The sequence below is a fragment of the Narcine bancroftii genome, chromosome 1 (assembly GCF_036971445.1).
Source record: "Narcine bancroftii isolate sNarBan1 chromosome 1, sNarBan1.hap1, whole genome shotgun sequence".
NCBI lineage: Eukaryota > Metazoa > Chordata > Chondrichthyes > Torpediniformes > Narcinidae > Narcine > Narcine bancroftii.
In genome coordinates, this window is record NC_091469.1 from 201,940,569 (window position 1) to 201,958,125 (window position 17,557).

Below are 17,557 nucleotides of genomic sequence, written 5' to 3' on the forward strand. Positions count from 1 at the left end.
TTCCCCCAGTTTAGCAAGTTTCTGCATGACTCAAGCTTGTTCTTATCCATATCTATCTTGAAAGTTAAGGAAGAGTGAGCACTGTTCCCAAAATGTCCTCCACTGAAACTCTGATCATCTGGCTGAGTTTTCTTTGCCAATAGTATGCCCCCCTTCATGTACAATACTTGTCTATATAACATTGGGCATTGCCTCTATAGATTATTATCCTCCCAGGATTATTGCAAAAAATATATTCACTCTGGGTTTTCTTTTGCAGAAACATGGAAGCATTTGTTGACTGCTTCAGGTGTTTGTTTGCCTGAACTTGACTATCTGCTTTAATTATTTGAGCTGCTGATTTACAATACCACACTGCTATCTTTTAATTGGGGATTCTGGCAGTTGCTCAGAGGACTGTGTGCCACAGTGTTGCACCAAAGACCTTGATCTCATAGGATGAAAACATTTCCAATTTCTTCGGTGTATCAAAGTTTTCACCCTCTGTCTCATTATATATTTCTTTTAAACATAAAGATCATTCCTTCTTTTGCAGCACAACCTTTTGGTATTCGTTGCATTATTTCAAATGCATTTTAGATTACTCACAAGGAAGTCAAATATATACTGAAGATATGTAAAAATTCCAGCATTTTTAAAAAAAAAAAATTTCTGCATTAGTATGCTACGTTGTTCACTGAAAATCGTTATAATTCAACTGCCATGGTTTCCAAATCCTGAGGGAATATTGCTCGAGTTACATTAGCCACATTGACAACTTGTTAACATTTTTACATTCAGAGTTAAAAAATCAGCTCTCCACAAACTTAGTGATGCCCAATGCTCTTGAAATATTAAGTATGGTTTTCAGGAAGCATTTTGAGTTCACAAACACAAAGATTGGATTCTTTCTTTATTTTTTGATAATTGCCTTTAGAAGGAGACAACATTTTTGTGCATTAAATCATAATTTGTTCTCCATCAGGAAACTAACTACCCTGGCATTGATTACCTTTATTTTGGCTCCTGGAAAGTTATCAATGAGTGCATTGAATACTTTGTAATAAAATACCCTGCAAATAATTGTTGTGGTTTAGTTTGCATTTTTTTCTGACCATTTCCTATCATTGTCTAATAATTCTGTTGTTTCTCTCCATTTTTAGTTGAGTAACGCAAACAAACGATTAAGAACTATCATTGTCTAATTGAAAACAATCAATTTGATATCAGAACATGAATATTGGCATGGTCAAGTGAACAAAGCACAAAATGTAGATTAGGAAAAAGCAAATTAATTGAAGATTTGCTGAAGAACCATATCTAATGAAATGGATCAAGTTATTTCTAACATCAAAATTTGGTAATCTTCCTCAAAATTTGTGAATCCTTGCATGTTTAGATGACTGCCATAAATGTACAAATATAGCCTCTCCCTGACTTACGACCATCTGTATATATGACAGGAAAAAAAACATATAAATTTTTAAAAAGTGAATATAAAAATTATGCTTGGTCTTGAGTCCACCATTGCTAACATATGTGTGTGCCTACGATAGTGGCAGTCAAACGATATCCCAGCATTGTGTACACCACAGCACCTCTCTCAGTTTTCAGGATAAAAGAATGTTGTACAGGTACAGTGAGTTGTTGGAAGAGCACGGGGCAGAGGAATCAGTGTAGGGACCAATAGCGGGCTCTCGGGAGAGTACAGGACAGTGGGATCAGCACGGGGACTGATAGTGGGCTATTGGGAGAGCGCGGGGCAGTGGGATCAGTATGGGGCCTGATAGCGGGTTGTCGGGAGACTGCGGGGCAGTGGGATCAGGGTGGGGACTGGTAGTGTGGGGACTACGTGCTATGCTAACATGCATCCGACTTGCACTATTTTGAGATACAACCGGTCGGTCAGAACGGAACTTGGACGTATTTCGGAGAGTCTCTGTATAATGAAACAAGCAATTCTGATGAAGACCGTGCGAGTGTTTTGGAGCAGGGCTCTCAAATTGGTTGCACTGGAGGGGATGCAGATGAGATTCACCAGCTTGGAGTGTCTTGGCTGTGCAGAGAGATGAGATAGGTTGGGTTTGTTTTCTTTGGAATGGCGAAGGATACATGAATAAGGTGTACAAATTAAGCGGCTGAAACAGGGTAAATAATGAAAAACTAACCTTTATCATAGGTGTCTATAACCAGAGGGCATAGAAGATTTTTCACCCAAAGGATGGTTGTAATCTGGAACACACTACATGAGGGGGTGGTGGAAGCAGGTACTTTTGCAACATTTATTTAGATCAGCCATTCTCAACCTTTTTTTGGCTATGGCACCCTTGGGCCTCTGCTCAAAGTTTATGAGCCCCCTTCCCAGTGAAACAGTCAAGTTTAGTCAGATTCTTCTACACTTCTCTCCTGACTACCTAATTTTTTTAATGGTTTCAGTCTGTGGCACCCTCTTAAATGTGCTGTGGCCCATGGGGAATTTGTGGGAGGAGATGGGGGGCAGCGTTCATTCCCCATGGAGAATGGCTAGTTGAGACACCACTGAAGACATGGAAATCTATGGACTGAGAGCTGGAAAATGGGATTAATATGGATGGGTAATGTGCAGCACGGACCTGGTGGTGCAAGAAACCTTTTTCCACGCTGAATAACTCGAGGACTAACTTGTCACATTAACGATATTAATTTAATTACATACTTGATAATACAAGTGCACGATTATGGTCACATCTCTCTTTATCTGCCTTCTGCCTTCTTCAGTCATTTGTCATTGACTGCTGGCTCCAGGTTTGACCCAATAAATCTGGATGATTCTCTTCTTGCAGGGATTTACCTCAATATGGACAAAAGCAATGGCAGTCATATTTTGGACGGACCTTTGATGTTTATACCAAGCTTTGGAAGTTCCAACAGCAACACAGGTGAGAGATGTATTGCTTTACAGCCTCTTCAGTATTTTGCTTTCAACAAATTATTCTCTGACAGAGAAAATTGGTAAATGATAATCCTGTCACCTTGACTCTGAATTAACTCTGGTCCAGGAGACTTGTCAGGTTGAAGTTAGCGTGCAGACCTTCAAGCTGTGCTATTTCATTATTCACCTTGTGTTCTTCGTCATGTTTTTCAGGCAATGATTTAACAAGATATAAAATGCAAAAGAAATGGAGGATTTAGAAGAGCTAATGTTAGATTTTTTTTATTATGATATTGACAATCAATGTATCTATACAGATGCATACATTTCCAATATCACGGAGAGTAGCACTGTGTTTGTTGCTGGTGGTTTATGTTGCCATTCTGATCAGTAGATTGGATATAATTGGTACAGAATCGGTAGTGCCTCTTAATGAGAATATTTTATTGATTTTCCTCATTAACCACTTTCATTTTCTCTTCCAGTAGAGCAATATTTCCCATTTTATTCTATTTCACTTATATAGATTGATGCAAGTGAAACATCTAACTGCTTCAAAACAGTTGCTTTGAACTGTGCTATTTTTACTGAACCTGTAAGAAATATAAATAATTGATTAAAAATTAGATTACCGAGGAAATTGTAACCAATACCAAACGATGCAGTATTTACTCTTATCATCAGAATGAATGCCAAATCTCACTGATGTCCTCAGTAATTTCAAATCTGCTACACTATCAGCAATACTCAAGACCAGAATAAAAATTGTAATTGATGATTGGCTTAGGATTCTTCATTACTGTTTAGAAGCTATGCTTCATTAACAAGCAGATGTCAGTATGCTTTGTTGCACACAGCCCTCCAGTGATGCCAGTGGTCCATATCATTCTCTTAAAGACTCATGATTGTGTATTGGTACCAACCAGAGTCCCACCCTTACTGTTCCCCCCCCCCCCCCCCCCAGTTAACATAGGTTAGAGATCTCACCATTTGTCATTTCATTTTGTGCATCTTGGTTGTTCTGAGGATGGTAAAAATTTGGGTTGGGAATCTTTATAACAGTGGTTCCCAACCTTTTACTTTCCACTCACATACCACTTTACTTACTAATCACAGAACACTTATGGCATAGGGAATACTTAAAGTGGTATGTGAGTGGAAAGTAAAAGGTTGGGAACCACTGTTATAAAGATTCCCAACCCAAATTTTTACCATCCTCAGAACAAGCAATTATTTCATTGTGATTTTCTGCAACCTTCAGTATGGGAAATAAATTTTCCATATTATTCTATTCAATGGGCCATTTGGATGATCACTGTTATGGAGTCCAGAGGATCCCAAAAACCAGCAGCATTAGATATGCACCACAACACAGGGTTACTTAAACAAAAGTAGTTTTTAATTATATTTGAACAAGAAAACAGAATTAAACTTACTTTACCTACTTAATTCCCCCCTCTAATACTAAGCGCAGGTGTGTGTAATGTGTATATAAGCTTAGAAAAGTTCTTTGGATCACAGTCCAATCTCACTGGTTGCAGGCAATTCTTGTACTGTGCACAGAAGTTAGCATTAACAAAGTTCAGCAGTCTTTGGTGCTTAACAGGCAAATGGTTACCACTCAGGAAGGTTCTTGCTGGTTTTCAGAGAGAGATTCCTTTTACAGGATATCCACAACTGATTCCTTCTCAATTAGTCTTGCTGACGAAACTTCCCCCCTTCAAGGTTCTCCAGATGATCTTCTTTCTTTCAGGTCACCTTTCAGACAGCTAGTCTTCTCCTTTGACCAGGCAGCCTTCCAAAGTTTGCCATCTTGTCCTTCTGTCTCCTTTCTCTCTATTTCACACCCTCCCTCTGAGAGCAAAACTGTTCTGTCTGCCTGCAAAAATTACATGCTCTCCCAGGAAAGCTGTATGTTGATACTTTGTTGCTCTTTTGTAAAAAACACTCTGCAAAAGTCCTGCAAATATTCTGTGTTTTAAAATATTTGTGTGCAACCTGCTCTAATAATCCTTCCCAAAACACCTCTAAATACTCTGTCACATCACCAGCAGTGAAATGTTCATCTTTGTCCACCTACAGTAGCCATTCTCAAAGTGGGCCGTACAAGCCCCCAGGGGCCACAGCACATTTAAGGGGAGCCACTGTCTGAAATCGTAAAGTTTAAAAAAAAAATTGTTTTTATATAGTCAGAGATAAGTATGGAAGAAACCAACTAAACTTGACTATTTTCAGAGAAGGGGACCCATAAACTTTGAGCAGAGTCCTAAGGGAAGTTTGTGACTGGCAGCTAAATATTCCAGGATTCCACTGCTTTAGACATGACAGAATTGGCGGGGTATGAGGGGGAGGTGTGGCGTTGCTTGTCAGGGAAGATATTACAGCGGTGCTGAGGCAAGATAGACTGGAGGACTCATCGCGCAAGGCTCTGTGGGTTGAACTAAAAAAATAATAAAGGTGAGGCTACAAATATAGGGGTATATTATAGGCCTCCAAAAGAGGATAGGGAACTGGAAGAGCAAATGTGCAGGGAAATAACTGAGATGTGTAGTAGAAACAGGGTTGTGATAGTTGGGGATTTCAATTTTCCTAACATTGATTCGGAAACACAATCAGTAAGAGGGCAGGATGGCTTAGTCTTTGTACAATATGTGCAGGATTTCTTTTTACTGCAGTATGTTGAAGTGCCTACCAGAGGGGAGGCAATGTTAGATCTATTGTTAGGGAACGGAATAGAGCAGGTGATGGAACTGTGCGTTGGTGAGAAGTTTGGATCCAGTGATCATGGGTCCATTAGCTTCAACTTAAATATGGAAAGGGATAGGTCAGGTCTGAGGTTGAAGGTCTTTGAGTGGGGGAAGGCTAGATTTGAAGAAATGAGAAGGAATTTGCAGAAAATTATATGGGGTGATCTTTTTTCTGGAAAGGATGTCGAGGAGATTTGGAGGGTATTTAAAAAAGAGATATTGAGAGTACGGGATCTTTACGTGCCAGTCAGATCGAAAGGCAAGGCCAAAAGCCTAAGGCCATCGTGGTTTTCTGGAAAAATAAGGAGGTTGGTTCAGGATAAGACGGGGGAATTTACTAAATTTAAGAAGGAAAAAATGGATAAGATGTATGATTATTACATAGATTACAGAAAAAACCTGAAGAAGGAAATTAGAAAGGCAAAAAGAAGGTATGAGGTGTCAGTAGCTGAAAAGGTAAAAGTGAATCCTAAGGGTTTTTACAGATATGTGAATAGTAAAAGGAGGGTTAAGGATAGAATAGGACCACTGGAAAATGAGAGCGGTGAAATGTGCGAGGAACCGTATCAGATGGGAGAGATATTAAGCGATTTTTTTTCTCATCTGTGTTCATAAAGGAAAAGGGCATTGGACTATGTGAGATAAGAGAGGCAAATGGCTGAGTTATGGAAAAGATAGGGGTTAGTAAAGAGAGAGTTTTGGAGCTTCTTGGGTCATAAAAGTGGATAAGTCTCCTGGTCCTGATGGGATTTTCCCCAGGATGTTAAGGGAGGTCAAGGAACAAATAGCAGAGGCACTTAGTGATTTTTCAACGATCACTGGAGGAGGGTGTGGTACCGCGGGATTGGAGGGTTGCTAACGTAGTTCCGTTGTTTAAAAAAGGCACGAAGTGTCAGCCAAGTAATTATAGGCCTGTAAGGGAAAGTTATAGAGGGCATTCTTAGAGATGGTGTGTATGAATAAGCAGGGATTGATCAGGAACACCCAGCATGGGTTTGTGAAGGGGAAGTCATGTTTGACGAACCTTGTTGAGTTTTTCGAAGAAGTAACAAGAAAGGTGGATGAAGGTAGAGTAGTTGATGTAGTCTATCTGGATTTTAGCAAAGCTTTTAATAAGGTTCCACATGAAAGGTTAGTAAGGAAGGTTCAGTCACTAGGGATTAATAGAGAAATAGTAAGATGGGTCCAGAGGTTGCTGGAGGAGAGGCAGCAGAATGTCATGGTGGACAACTGTTTGTTTGGATAGAAGCCTGTGACGAGCAGAGTACCTCAAGGATCGGTGCTAGGTCCCCTGTTGTTCATAATTTATATTAATGATTTGGATGTTGGGGTGGTTAACTGGATAAGTTAATACGCAGTCGATACGAAAATAAGGGGAGTAATGGATAGCGAGGAAGGTTTTCAGGGATTAAAGAGGGATTTGGTTTGTATGGAGAGTTGGGGTGAAAGATGGCAGATGGAATTTAATGTTGAGAAGTGGGAGGTGCTTCATTTCAGTAAAAATAGGGGGAGTCGGTGAATTTTTGAATTATTGTATTTTCACTATTGTACTGCTCAATTTTCATTTTGGCCTGATAAACTAGCCCATTCAAAGAGTGTATTTGGAAAGTTTAGGTCATAAAATGAGTCATGTGCATGCTTACACAATAAGCATGAAATATTTTATTTGTCTGCCTTTTCATCCTAGGCAAATCCTAGATAATAGGTATGGCTTGAAGCGGTGGCAAATTGGAGAAATTGCTTCAAAAATAGGACAGCTCTATTACCATTATTAGTAAGTTTGATTTTTTTTTTACATTATTCAAAAGCAAATCAAAGCATGAAGCTTTGAAAAATATTTGTTTAATGTACTGTTTCTTCCTGATAATGCTTCCAATGCTTGAACTTTGCAGTTGAGTTCTAGGTGGAGAGGCAGTGTTTCAGGTCATCAATATTTGTGGTTGAATATTATTCAGTATTCAACCTTTTTTCTATTTAGCCTTGTTCTGTTTCTAGCTCTTATGTGGTCCTTCACTTGTTTTGGTTAGTGATCAAACATTGTTTTGGTAAGTCGATGTTTAAAAAATTCTGCAGACACTGGAAAATCTGGAGCAAAAACAGAAAATGTTGCCGGGCAGAATCTGTGGAAAGAGAAATCTCAACGTTTCAGGCCTGTGACACTTCATTCTGAAATGTTTGACTGCTTTGCTTTCCATAGCTTCTGCCTGACATCCTGAGTTTTTCAGCATTTTCTATTTTAATGGAAACTAACTTTTCCCAATTATTTCCAATATGATTTGGTCTTTCTCTTGTTTCCCTGCCAACTCATTACTAGTTTGCGTACTTCTGAGACCAGTTATCTTAATGAAGCATTCTCCTTCTACTCTGCAATAAGGCAAAGGGCCTATTACTCCCAGGTCACCAAGGAAGATAGGTAAGATCTCATGCCTGTCAAGTTTCTCATATCTCTCCTATTCCCTTGCAACGCAGAAAGCAAGATCTGTGATTGTTTCGTTTCACAAGTAACCTCTATAGCATAAATACCTCTTGATCAAGAAACTAATTTCAAGCATTGTTATATACTTGATTATATATCAGTTTTTTGTTCATATATTTTGGAGGATTTTTCCTTTTTTTGTTTTTTTTTTATGGATCATAATCTTTAGAATTATAACAATATTCTTTAATTAAAGCAATAAATTAGAAACAGCCTAAATGACTTGCAGATAATTCAGTTTGTTAATTTTATATTTTTTTTGCTTGGATGTATAACCCAATGTTCCTTGGCTTTGAGTTTTCAATTGGTCCTTCTCTTTTTTAGGCCTGAGCTTGTAGTTAAAAAACTTCGGTATTATGCTCGATATATTGTCGTTTGTCTGCTGCTTAACAAAATGGACATTGTCAGAGATCTTGTTAAGGTATGGTATTTTTATGAACTGTTGAAAAAGTATTTACTCGACATGAAATTAGAACGACAATAATCCTTGTTTCATGTCACTCCATCCCCTCTCTCTTTCCATTTTTTATTTACCTTTCCCTATTGACTTTTCTCCAACTCTCCCTCTCAAACTGCATGCTGCTGTCTTCCCACCCATAAGCGGTTGGGAGATTTCCTTGTCCCGGCATCATCAAGGAGAGCATCCTCCCAGGCAGGAGCGGGACCTCAGGCTCAGTAGCGTTCCCTCCTGTTCCCTTCCTTCCTATCCCCTTCCTACTCCCTCCCTCTTTGGCACACCAGACCTCCCGACACCAACTTTGAACCCTATCCTTGGCTTATTACCACACATGCGCACCAAACTCCCCGGTGTGCATATACAGGTAGCCTAGGGTAGGATTTGGAGTTGGGACTTGGGCGTCGGGAACTCCGGTGACCAGGGAGACAGGAGCCTACCGACTCACCAGTGAGTGTTCAACTGGCCCAGGAAGCCTCCCTGGGGATCAGCGGCTGCGGTGGGGATGTATCGGGGATTGGCAGTGGTGGTTGGGAGGTCTCTGTGACCAGTGGCAGCATTGCGGCCAGCATTTTTTGGTGAGAAATAAATATTAATTTAATGCTTAAAAAACCTTCCCTCATTGTTTGTTGTTGCTTAAACATTGATGAAATTGATTTGCCTGGTGTCGGGTGAGAGGAGGAGGAGCAAGGAGTTAATTGGTAAAGGCTAATAAAAGGGGTAAAAAGCAAGGGAGTGACCAGCGAGGAGCGGCGCAGTGAGTGAGTGAGGACTTGGGACTTTGGCTCGAGGGACTTCGGCGAGCAGGGGTTGAAAAGGAGCTCCTTGTGTGGTAAGGTATCTTTGTAACAACATATTATAGTAAGAAAGGAGGAAATGGAGTCAGTTGGGGTAGTTAAGTGCTCCAATTTTGGGATGCGGGAAGTCAGAGACACCACAGCTGTTTCTGATGACTACACCTGCAAAAGGTTCATTCAATTGCATATAATGAGTGACCGCATTAGGGAGCTTGAGCTGCAGTTGGATGAACTGAGGATCATAAGGGAAGCAGAGGCAGTGATAGAGAGGAGTTACAGGGAGACAGTCACCCCTAAAAGGCAGGAGTCAGGGAATTGGGTGACTGTGAGGAAAGGAGGGAGAGTGCCTGTGCAGAGTACCCCTGTGAAAGTGCCGCTCAGCAACATGTATTCTGCATTGGATACTGCTGGGGGGAACAGCCTACCAGGGATGAGTCGTGGGGGTCAGATCTCTAGCACAGGGGCTGCCCCTGAGGTTCAGAAGGGAAGGAGGGATAAGAACAGGATACTTGTAGTTGGAGACTCATTAGTCAGAGGGACAGATAGAAGGTTTGTGGGATGAGATCGGGGATCCAGGTTGGTCTGTTGCCTCCCTGGTGCCAGGGTCAGGGATATCTCTGATCGAGTTCATGGCATTCTGCAAGGGGAAGGAGAACAGCCAGAAGTCGTGGTCCATGTGGGGACCAATGACTTAGTTAGAAGTGAGGATGAGATCCTGAAACAGGATTATGTAGAATTAGGTAGGAAGTTAAAAAATAGGACCTTCAAGATAGTAATCTCTGGATTGCTGCCGGTGCCACGCGCTAGTGAGGGTAGAAATAAGAGGATGTGGAGGATGAATGCGTGGCTAAAGAAATGGTGCAGGGGGCAAGGGATAAGATTTCTGGATCATTGGGATCTCTTCTGGGGAAGGTCGGACCTGTACAAAAGGGACGGACTGCACTTGAACTGGAGGGGGACCAATGTGCTGGCAAGCAGATTTGCTAGAGCTGTGGGGGAAGGTCTAAACTAGTTTGGCAGGGGGGTGGGATCAGAGTGTGAGAGCAGTGTCAAGGGAGCATGGCCACCTAGATAGGAATAATAACAATAAAATAGGTAGGATGGAGATTAGGGTAAAAGGTAGAAAAGAGAATATATGTGGGGGTCATTCTCTGAAATGCATATATTTTAATGCAAGAAGCATAGTGAATAAGGTAGATGAGCTTAGAGCATGGACAGATACTTGGGGTCATGATATTGTGGCAATTAGTGAGACCTGGCTACAGGAGGGGCAGGACTGGCAACTTAATATTCCAGGATACATTTGTTTTAGATGTGATAGATCAGGGGGTAAAAAAGGGGGAGGAGTTGCTCTGCTTGTTAAGGAGGACATTACTGCCCTGAGGTGGCAGGATGGTCTGGGGGGATCGTCCAGTGAGGCTGTTTGGGTGGAATTGAGGGGTGAAGGAGGCATGAGGGTGCTAATAGGGGTGTATTACAGACCGCCAAATGGGCCAAGAGAATTAGAGGAACAAATTTGTAGGGAGATGACGTGTATGTGTGAGAATCATAAGGTAGTGATCATGGGAGATTTTAACTTCCCTCACATTGATTGGGATACCCACACAGTTAGAGGGCTGGATGGGCTAGAGTTCGCTAAATGTGTTCAAGATTGTTTTCTAAATCAATTAGTAGAAGAACCGACTCGGGACGGTGTAATACTGGATCTCCTGTTAGGGAACGAGCTAGGTCAGGTATGGGACATTAATGTTGGAGAACAACTTGGGTCTAGTGATCATAACTCTGTTAGTTTTCGGTTAGTTTTAGGGAAGAGCAAAGAGGGGCCTAAAGTTGAGGTTCTGGATTGGAGAAGAGCAAATTTTGAAGGAATAAGAAGGGATTTGGGGAGTATTGAGTGGGACAGGATATTTTCAGGTAAAGATGTAAATGACAAATGGAGGATATTAAAAAAAGAAATTTTGAGGGTTCAGAGCAGATATGTCCCAGTGAGGATCAAAGGAAAGGCTGGAAGTCATAGGGAGGCTTGGTTTTCGAAGAATATTGGAAATTTGGTTAGGAGAAAAAGGGAGGTATACAAGAGGTATAAAGAGCAGGGAGCTGAGAATTTGAAGGAGGACTACAAGGAGTGTAGAAGCAATCTGAAGAAAGAAATTAGAAAGGCCAAAAAAAGGCACGAAGAGGCTTTGGCAGACAGAGTAAAAATAAATCCAAAGGGTTTCTATAGGTACATTAAAAGTAAAAGATTAGTGAGGGATAAAAATGGACCCCAGACCCCTTGTAGATAGCGAGGGTAGGCTGAGTGAGGTCAGAGGAAATGGGGGAAATTTTGAATGATTTCTTTGCCTCGGCATTCACTAGGGAAAAAAATATTGAACCAGTTGAAGTAAAGAAAAATAGTGGGGAGGTCATGAAGCATATCAGGATAACCGAGGAGGTAGTGATGGCTGTGTTGAAAAAGATAAAGGTGGATAAATCTCCGGGACCGGACAAAATATTCCCAAGGACACTCAGGGAGGCTTGTGGACAGATAGTGGGGCCATTAACAGAGATATTTAGGATGTCACTGGCTACGGGGGCAGTGCCAAAGGATTGGAGGGTTGCGCATGTGGTTCCGCTGTTGAAGAAAGGGTCCAAATGTAAAGCTGGGAATTATAGGCCTGTGAGTCTGACGTCTGTGGTGGGCAAGTTGATGGAAAGTGTTCTGAGGGATGGTATTTACAAATATTTGGAGGTACAGGGATTAATAGGGAGTAATCAGCATGGTTTTGTCAGGGGTAGATCATGCTTGACAAATCTGATTGAGTTTTTCGAGGGGGTTACAAAAAAGGTTGCAGTGAAAGCTGTGGATGTTGTCTATTTAGACTTTAGTAAAGCTTTTGACAAAGTTCCCCACGAGAGGTTAGGAAAAAAGGTGGAGGCATTAGGTATAAATGAGGAGGTAGTGAAATGGATTTAGCAATGGTTAGATGGGAGGTGTCAGAGAGTAGTGGTAGAAAATTGTTTGTCCAATTGGAGGCCGGTAACTAGTGGAGTTCCTCAGGGATCGGTCCTGGGTCCACTATTGTTTGTTATATATATTAACGATCTGGAAGTAGGGGTGGAGAGTTGGGTAAGCAAGTTTGCGGATGATACAAAGATTGGTGGTGTTGTGGACAGCAAGGAAGATTACTGTAGATTAAAAGTTGATTTAGGAAGGCTGGAGGTGTGGGCTGAGAATTAGCTGATGGAATTTAATACAGATAAATGTGAGGTGTTACATTTTGGAAAGGCAAATCAAAATAGGTCATATGCATTAAATGGTAGGCTATTGAGATGTGCAGAGCAACAAAGGGATTTAGGAGTGATGGTAAATAGTACCCTCAAGGCTGATACTCAGGTAGATGATGTGGTGAAGAAGGCATTTGGAATGTTGGCCTTCATAAATCGGAGTATTGAATTCAAGAGTAGGGAGGTTATGATGAAATTGTACAAGGCATTGGTGAGGCCAAATTTGGAGTACTGTGTACAGTTTTGGTCACCAAATTATAGGAAAGATGTAAACAAAATAGAGAGAGAGTGCAGAGAAGGTTCACGAGAATGTTGACAGGATTTCAAGGTTTGAGTTACAGGGAAAGGTTGTGCAGACTGGGGCTTTTTTCTCTGGAGCGTAGAAGATTGAGGGGGGACTTGACAGAGGTGTTTAAGATTTTAAAAGGGACAGACAGAGTAAATGTGGATAGGCTTTTTCAATTAAGAGTGGAGGAGATTCAAACTAGAGGGCATGGCTTAAGATTGAAGGGGGAAAATTATAAGGGGAACATGAGGGGATATTTCTTTACGCAAAGGGTGGTAGGGATGTGGAATGAGCTTCCGGCAGTTGTGGTTGAGGCGGGATCATTCGTTACATTTAAGGATAGACTGGATAGTTACATGGAGAGGAGAGGACTGGAGGGGTATGGACCGGGTGCTGGTCACTGGGACTAGGAGGGTGGGGATTTGTTACGGCATGGACTAGTAAGGCCGAACTGGCCTGTTCTATGCTGTAAGTGGTTATATGGTTATATGGTTTATACTAGGCTGTTTTTAAAAAATGACCAGTTATCCGAAAAAAAAAGTTTATCTGACATAGGCCTGGTCCCGACCATTTTGAATAATTTGAGTTGTACTGTATTTGTTTTTGGCCTCTTCCTATAGCCTTATTACTTTGTCTTTTTTCTATTTTTTCTGTTTCCAACAATACATTCCCCAAATCTCTGCAAACCTATTTCTCCTGGCTTCTTGGAACCCCTTGGGCTTTTTCCTCTCTTCCTTATGACTACAAATATCAGCTGTTTGGTTTAATTGACCGTATCTGAGGATGAAGTGCGTCCTGCCTTTTGGAGAGTGTATCCAAGGAAAGCATCCGGCCTGGAAGGAGTACCTGGCCGAGTGTTAAAAATCTGTGCTGACCAACTTACCAATGTATTCATGGATATCTTCAATATCTCACTCCTACAGGGTGTGGTACCTACCTGTTTCAAACAGACATTAATCATACCAGTCCCCAAGAAGAGTGCAGTAACCTGCCTTAATGACTATCTGCCAGTAGTACTTAACAGTGATGAAATATTTTGAAAGGCTGGTGTTGAAGCATATCAGCTCCTGTCTGAGTGGTGATATGGATATGTTCCAGTTCACCTATTGTAGCAACAGGTCTATGGTGGATGCCATCTCACTGTCTCTACACAAAGCCCTGGACAGTAAAGGTGCATTCATCAGGATGTTCTTTATTGACTATAGTTCAGCATTTAACACCATCATCTCCTCAAAACTGATCAGCAAACTCCAAGACCTGGGACTCAACACCCCACTGTATAATTTTCTCTCCTTCAGACAACAATCAGTAAAGATTGGTAAGAATGTCTCTACAATCTGTTTCAGTACTGGACCACCACAGGACTATGTTCTTAGCCCTCTACTCTACTCACTTTAAACCTACGACTGTGTGGCTCGGTATGAGGACACCATCTACAAGTTCGCTGATGATTCATGGGTTGTGTAAAGAAAAGTGATGAGTCAGCATACAGGAGGGAAATTGAAAGCTTGGCTGAATGGTGCACCAACAACAACCTTGCACTCAGTGGCACCAAAATTAAGGAGCTGATTGTTGATTTCAGGAAGGGAAAGCCAGTTATTTTTGGGGGATCAGAGGTGGAGAGGGTGAGCAAATTTGAGTTCTTGGGAGTCACTTTCTCGGAGGATCTTTTCTGGACCCATGAATAAAGCATGTGAACACCTCTACTTCCTCAGGGGTTTTTGGAGGTTTGGAATGACAAGAGAAACCATGGCAAATTTCTACAGATGTGTGGGGGATATGTGCTGACTGGCTGCATCATGGTCTGCTATGGGGATACTAATACCTCTGAGCGTAAAGCCCTCCAAAAGGTAATTGATACAGCCCAGAACATCACAAGCAAAACCCTCCCCACTATCGAGAATATCTACAGGGAACGCTGCCGTGGGAGAGCAGCAGCAATGATCAAGGATCTATGCCACCCAGCACACGCTCTATTCTCGCTGCTGCCATTGGGAAAGAGGTATAGTAGTTGGGACAGGCAAATGGGAGCCCTAAATCATTTCCCACTGTCCAAGGTAGTCGTGCTTGGAGGCACATAGGAGATCCCAAATTCTGTCGGCACATTATTGTGGAGCCCGGTCTAGCCTGTGCAAGATAAATGGCACATGGTGCATGACCATCAACTACCAGCAGCTGAACAAAGTAACCCCCCCACCACCACAGCAGTTCCCGACATGGTCACCCTGGTGGAGGACACTGTTTGGGTGAGGTGGGGGGGGAAGCAGGAGAACGAAAACTGGTCTGCTGTCGTCGGCAACGCTTTTTTCTCCATCACTCTCAGTCCAGAGTCCCAAGATCAATTTGCCTTTAACTGGGAGAGCTAACAATATCCTTTTTGCTGTCTGCTCCAGGGCTATGTGCACAGCCCCATATTGTGTCACAGGTTAATCACCTGGGGTTAAAAAACAATCAACCTTCCCCACAAATACCTCAGTGGCACACTACATCAATGATAACCTCCTTCAAGGACCCTCAGAGGAATTACTGTAGTTGCAAAAGCCCTTGACTTGTTAATCACCTTGCTGCAGGTGCAAAGATGGGCCATCAATGAGAAAAGGTACAGGGTCCCAATCAAACAGTCCTCTTCTGGGCATCCATTGGCACTCTGGCCACAGATAAATTCCTGTGGCCGCTAAAAATAAAATCCTCAACTCGTCAGTGCCCAATAACAAAGTGGAAACACAATGTTTTGTGGGCCTTTGAGGTTACTGGCGAATGTAGTGTGAAGAGTCATGGGACCTCCAACTGGGACCTCTCCATCTGGGACCTCGCCATCTGGGACCTCTCCATCTGGGACCTCTCCATCTGGTACCTCTCCATCTGGGACCTCTCCATCTGGGACCTCTCCATCTGGGTCCTCTCCATCTGGGTCCTCTCCATCTGGGACCTCTCCATCTGGGACCTCTCCATCTGGGACCTCTCCATCTGGGACCTCTCCATCTGGGACCTCTCCATCTGGGACCTCTCCATCTGGGACCTCTCCATCTGGGACCTCTCCATCTGGGACCGCTCCATCTGGGACCGCACCATCTGGGACCGCACCATCTGGGACCGCACCATCTGGGACCGCACCATCTGGGACCTCACCATCTGGGACCTCACCATCTGGGACCTCACCATCTGGGACCGCACCATCTGGGACCTCACCATCTGGGACCTCACCATCTGGGACCTCACCATCTGGGACCTCACCATCTGGGACCTCACCATCTGGGACCTCACCATCTGGGACCTCACCATCTGGGACCTCTCCATCTGGGACCTCTCCATCTGGGACCTCTCCATCTGGGACCTCGCCATCTGGGACCTCGCCATCTGGGACCTCGCCATCTGGGACCTCGCCATCTGGGACCTCGCCATCTGGGACCTCGCCATCTGGGACCTCGCCATCTGGGACCTCGCCATCTGGGACCTCGCCATCTGGGACCTCGCCACCTGGGACCTCGCCACCTGGGACCTCGCCATCTGGGACCTCTCCATCTGGGACCTCTCCATCTGGGACCTCTCCATCTGGGACTTGGTCAGAATGAGGATTGTGAGGGTCATGTGATCTCTCCAGTTGGACCCACATGGGAAGTCACCTCACATGCCAATCAATGTCAAGCTCTGCCCACAGATCACCTGGTCACTGGCCCCTTTAATTACCTCATCAATACCTGGCTGGCCTCTCCATCTGATATAAAGCCTAACACATGAGGGCTATCTGTCTCTTTCTCTTCTGGGACAAACCCTAGCTTCAGATGTGAACAGTGGGCATCACTGGATAGTCATTGGTTAGGTGTGCACAGTCAAGGGATTGGGAGCTGCGTATTGTGTGTCACTCACCCTAGTTTAGAGTAGCTAACAGCCATGTCTGCACTACATCAAGGGGTGGCAGGTATCATATGCTGCAACTTGATTTTAAAGCTATCTATCTCTGAGTGGTTCCAAATGTGTTGTATAATCCAGCAAGAGAGTGAGTTTTTTATCCCTGTTGTAGCTCCCCTAAGCATGTGAGAAATAAACCCATTGTTCAGCCAGCCTGTGATCAGGCTCGTTCCTCTTAGACCTCAAACTTTCTTTTCATACACAACAATGTTAATGCACAAAATCCAAAGCAAGGCAATTTAAAAATTGCATTATGACTACAGCCAGCCAGTTTCCTGTACCTACTTAAAATTGTAGATCACAAGTGTCCAGAAACAGACCCTTCAGCCCCACTGTTTTGGTCACGTACTCGCCTCAGGAGTGGTCCCAGTCGCCACTGATGACTTTTCCAAAGTGACACATGGGAGTAATAGTGTGCATGCGTAAGTTAATTAAGCTGTCTGCATATATGGGATGGATCTCGGACGCAGGAGGAGAGTGAGAACATCAGGATCACCCGTGTGGAAGTGAGACAAAGCCCCTTTCACACCGCCGATTCCATGTGGGTTAACCGGCTAATTTTGCGGGTCTGTTCCCAGTAGTCATGCGATATGACATGTCCCAACCTGGCAGGGCGAGTTAAATTCAACCTGACTCTGACACTTGGTGGGGGCAATTGTCAGAGCCCGGCCAAGTTAACTCTCTAATTGCCTTCTGGAGGCGGGACCCCCTTTAAAATGCCAGGTTGCCAA

The 17,557-nt window shown here is 43.1% G+C and overlaps 1 protein-coding gene across 9 annotated transcripts in view; it reads left to right on the forward strand.

The window, feature by feature from the left end:
- The window catches only part of scai (suppressor of cancer cell invasion), a 134,682-nt gene that overhangs the window by 66,644 nt on the left and 50,481 nt on the right, over positions 1-17,557 (forward strand). For 6 of the 9 annotated variants that reach the window (XM_069888337.1, XM_069888333.1, XM_069888342.1 and 3 more), the window contains exons 3-6: positions 2,802-2,897; positions 7,325-7,411; positions 7,952-8,050; positions 8,438-8,534. In XM_069888337.1, the coding sequence (XP_069744438.1) occupies positions 2,802-2,897; positions 7,325-7,411; positions 7,952-8,050; positions 8,438-8,534 (379 nt within the window). Of the gene's footprint in view, positions 1-1,142; positions 1,340-2,801; positions 2,898-7,324; positions 7,412-7,951; positions 8,051-8,437; positions 8,535-17,557 lie in introns of all 9 variants that reach the window. The other 3 variants (XM_069888340.1, XM_069888339.1, XM_069888341.1) reach the window with 2 other exon arrangements.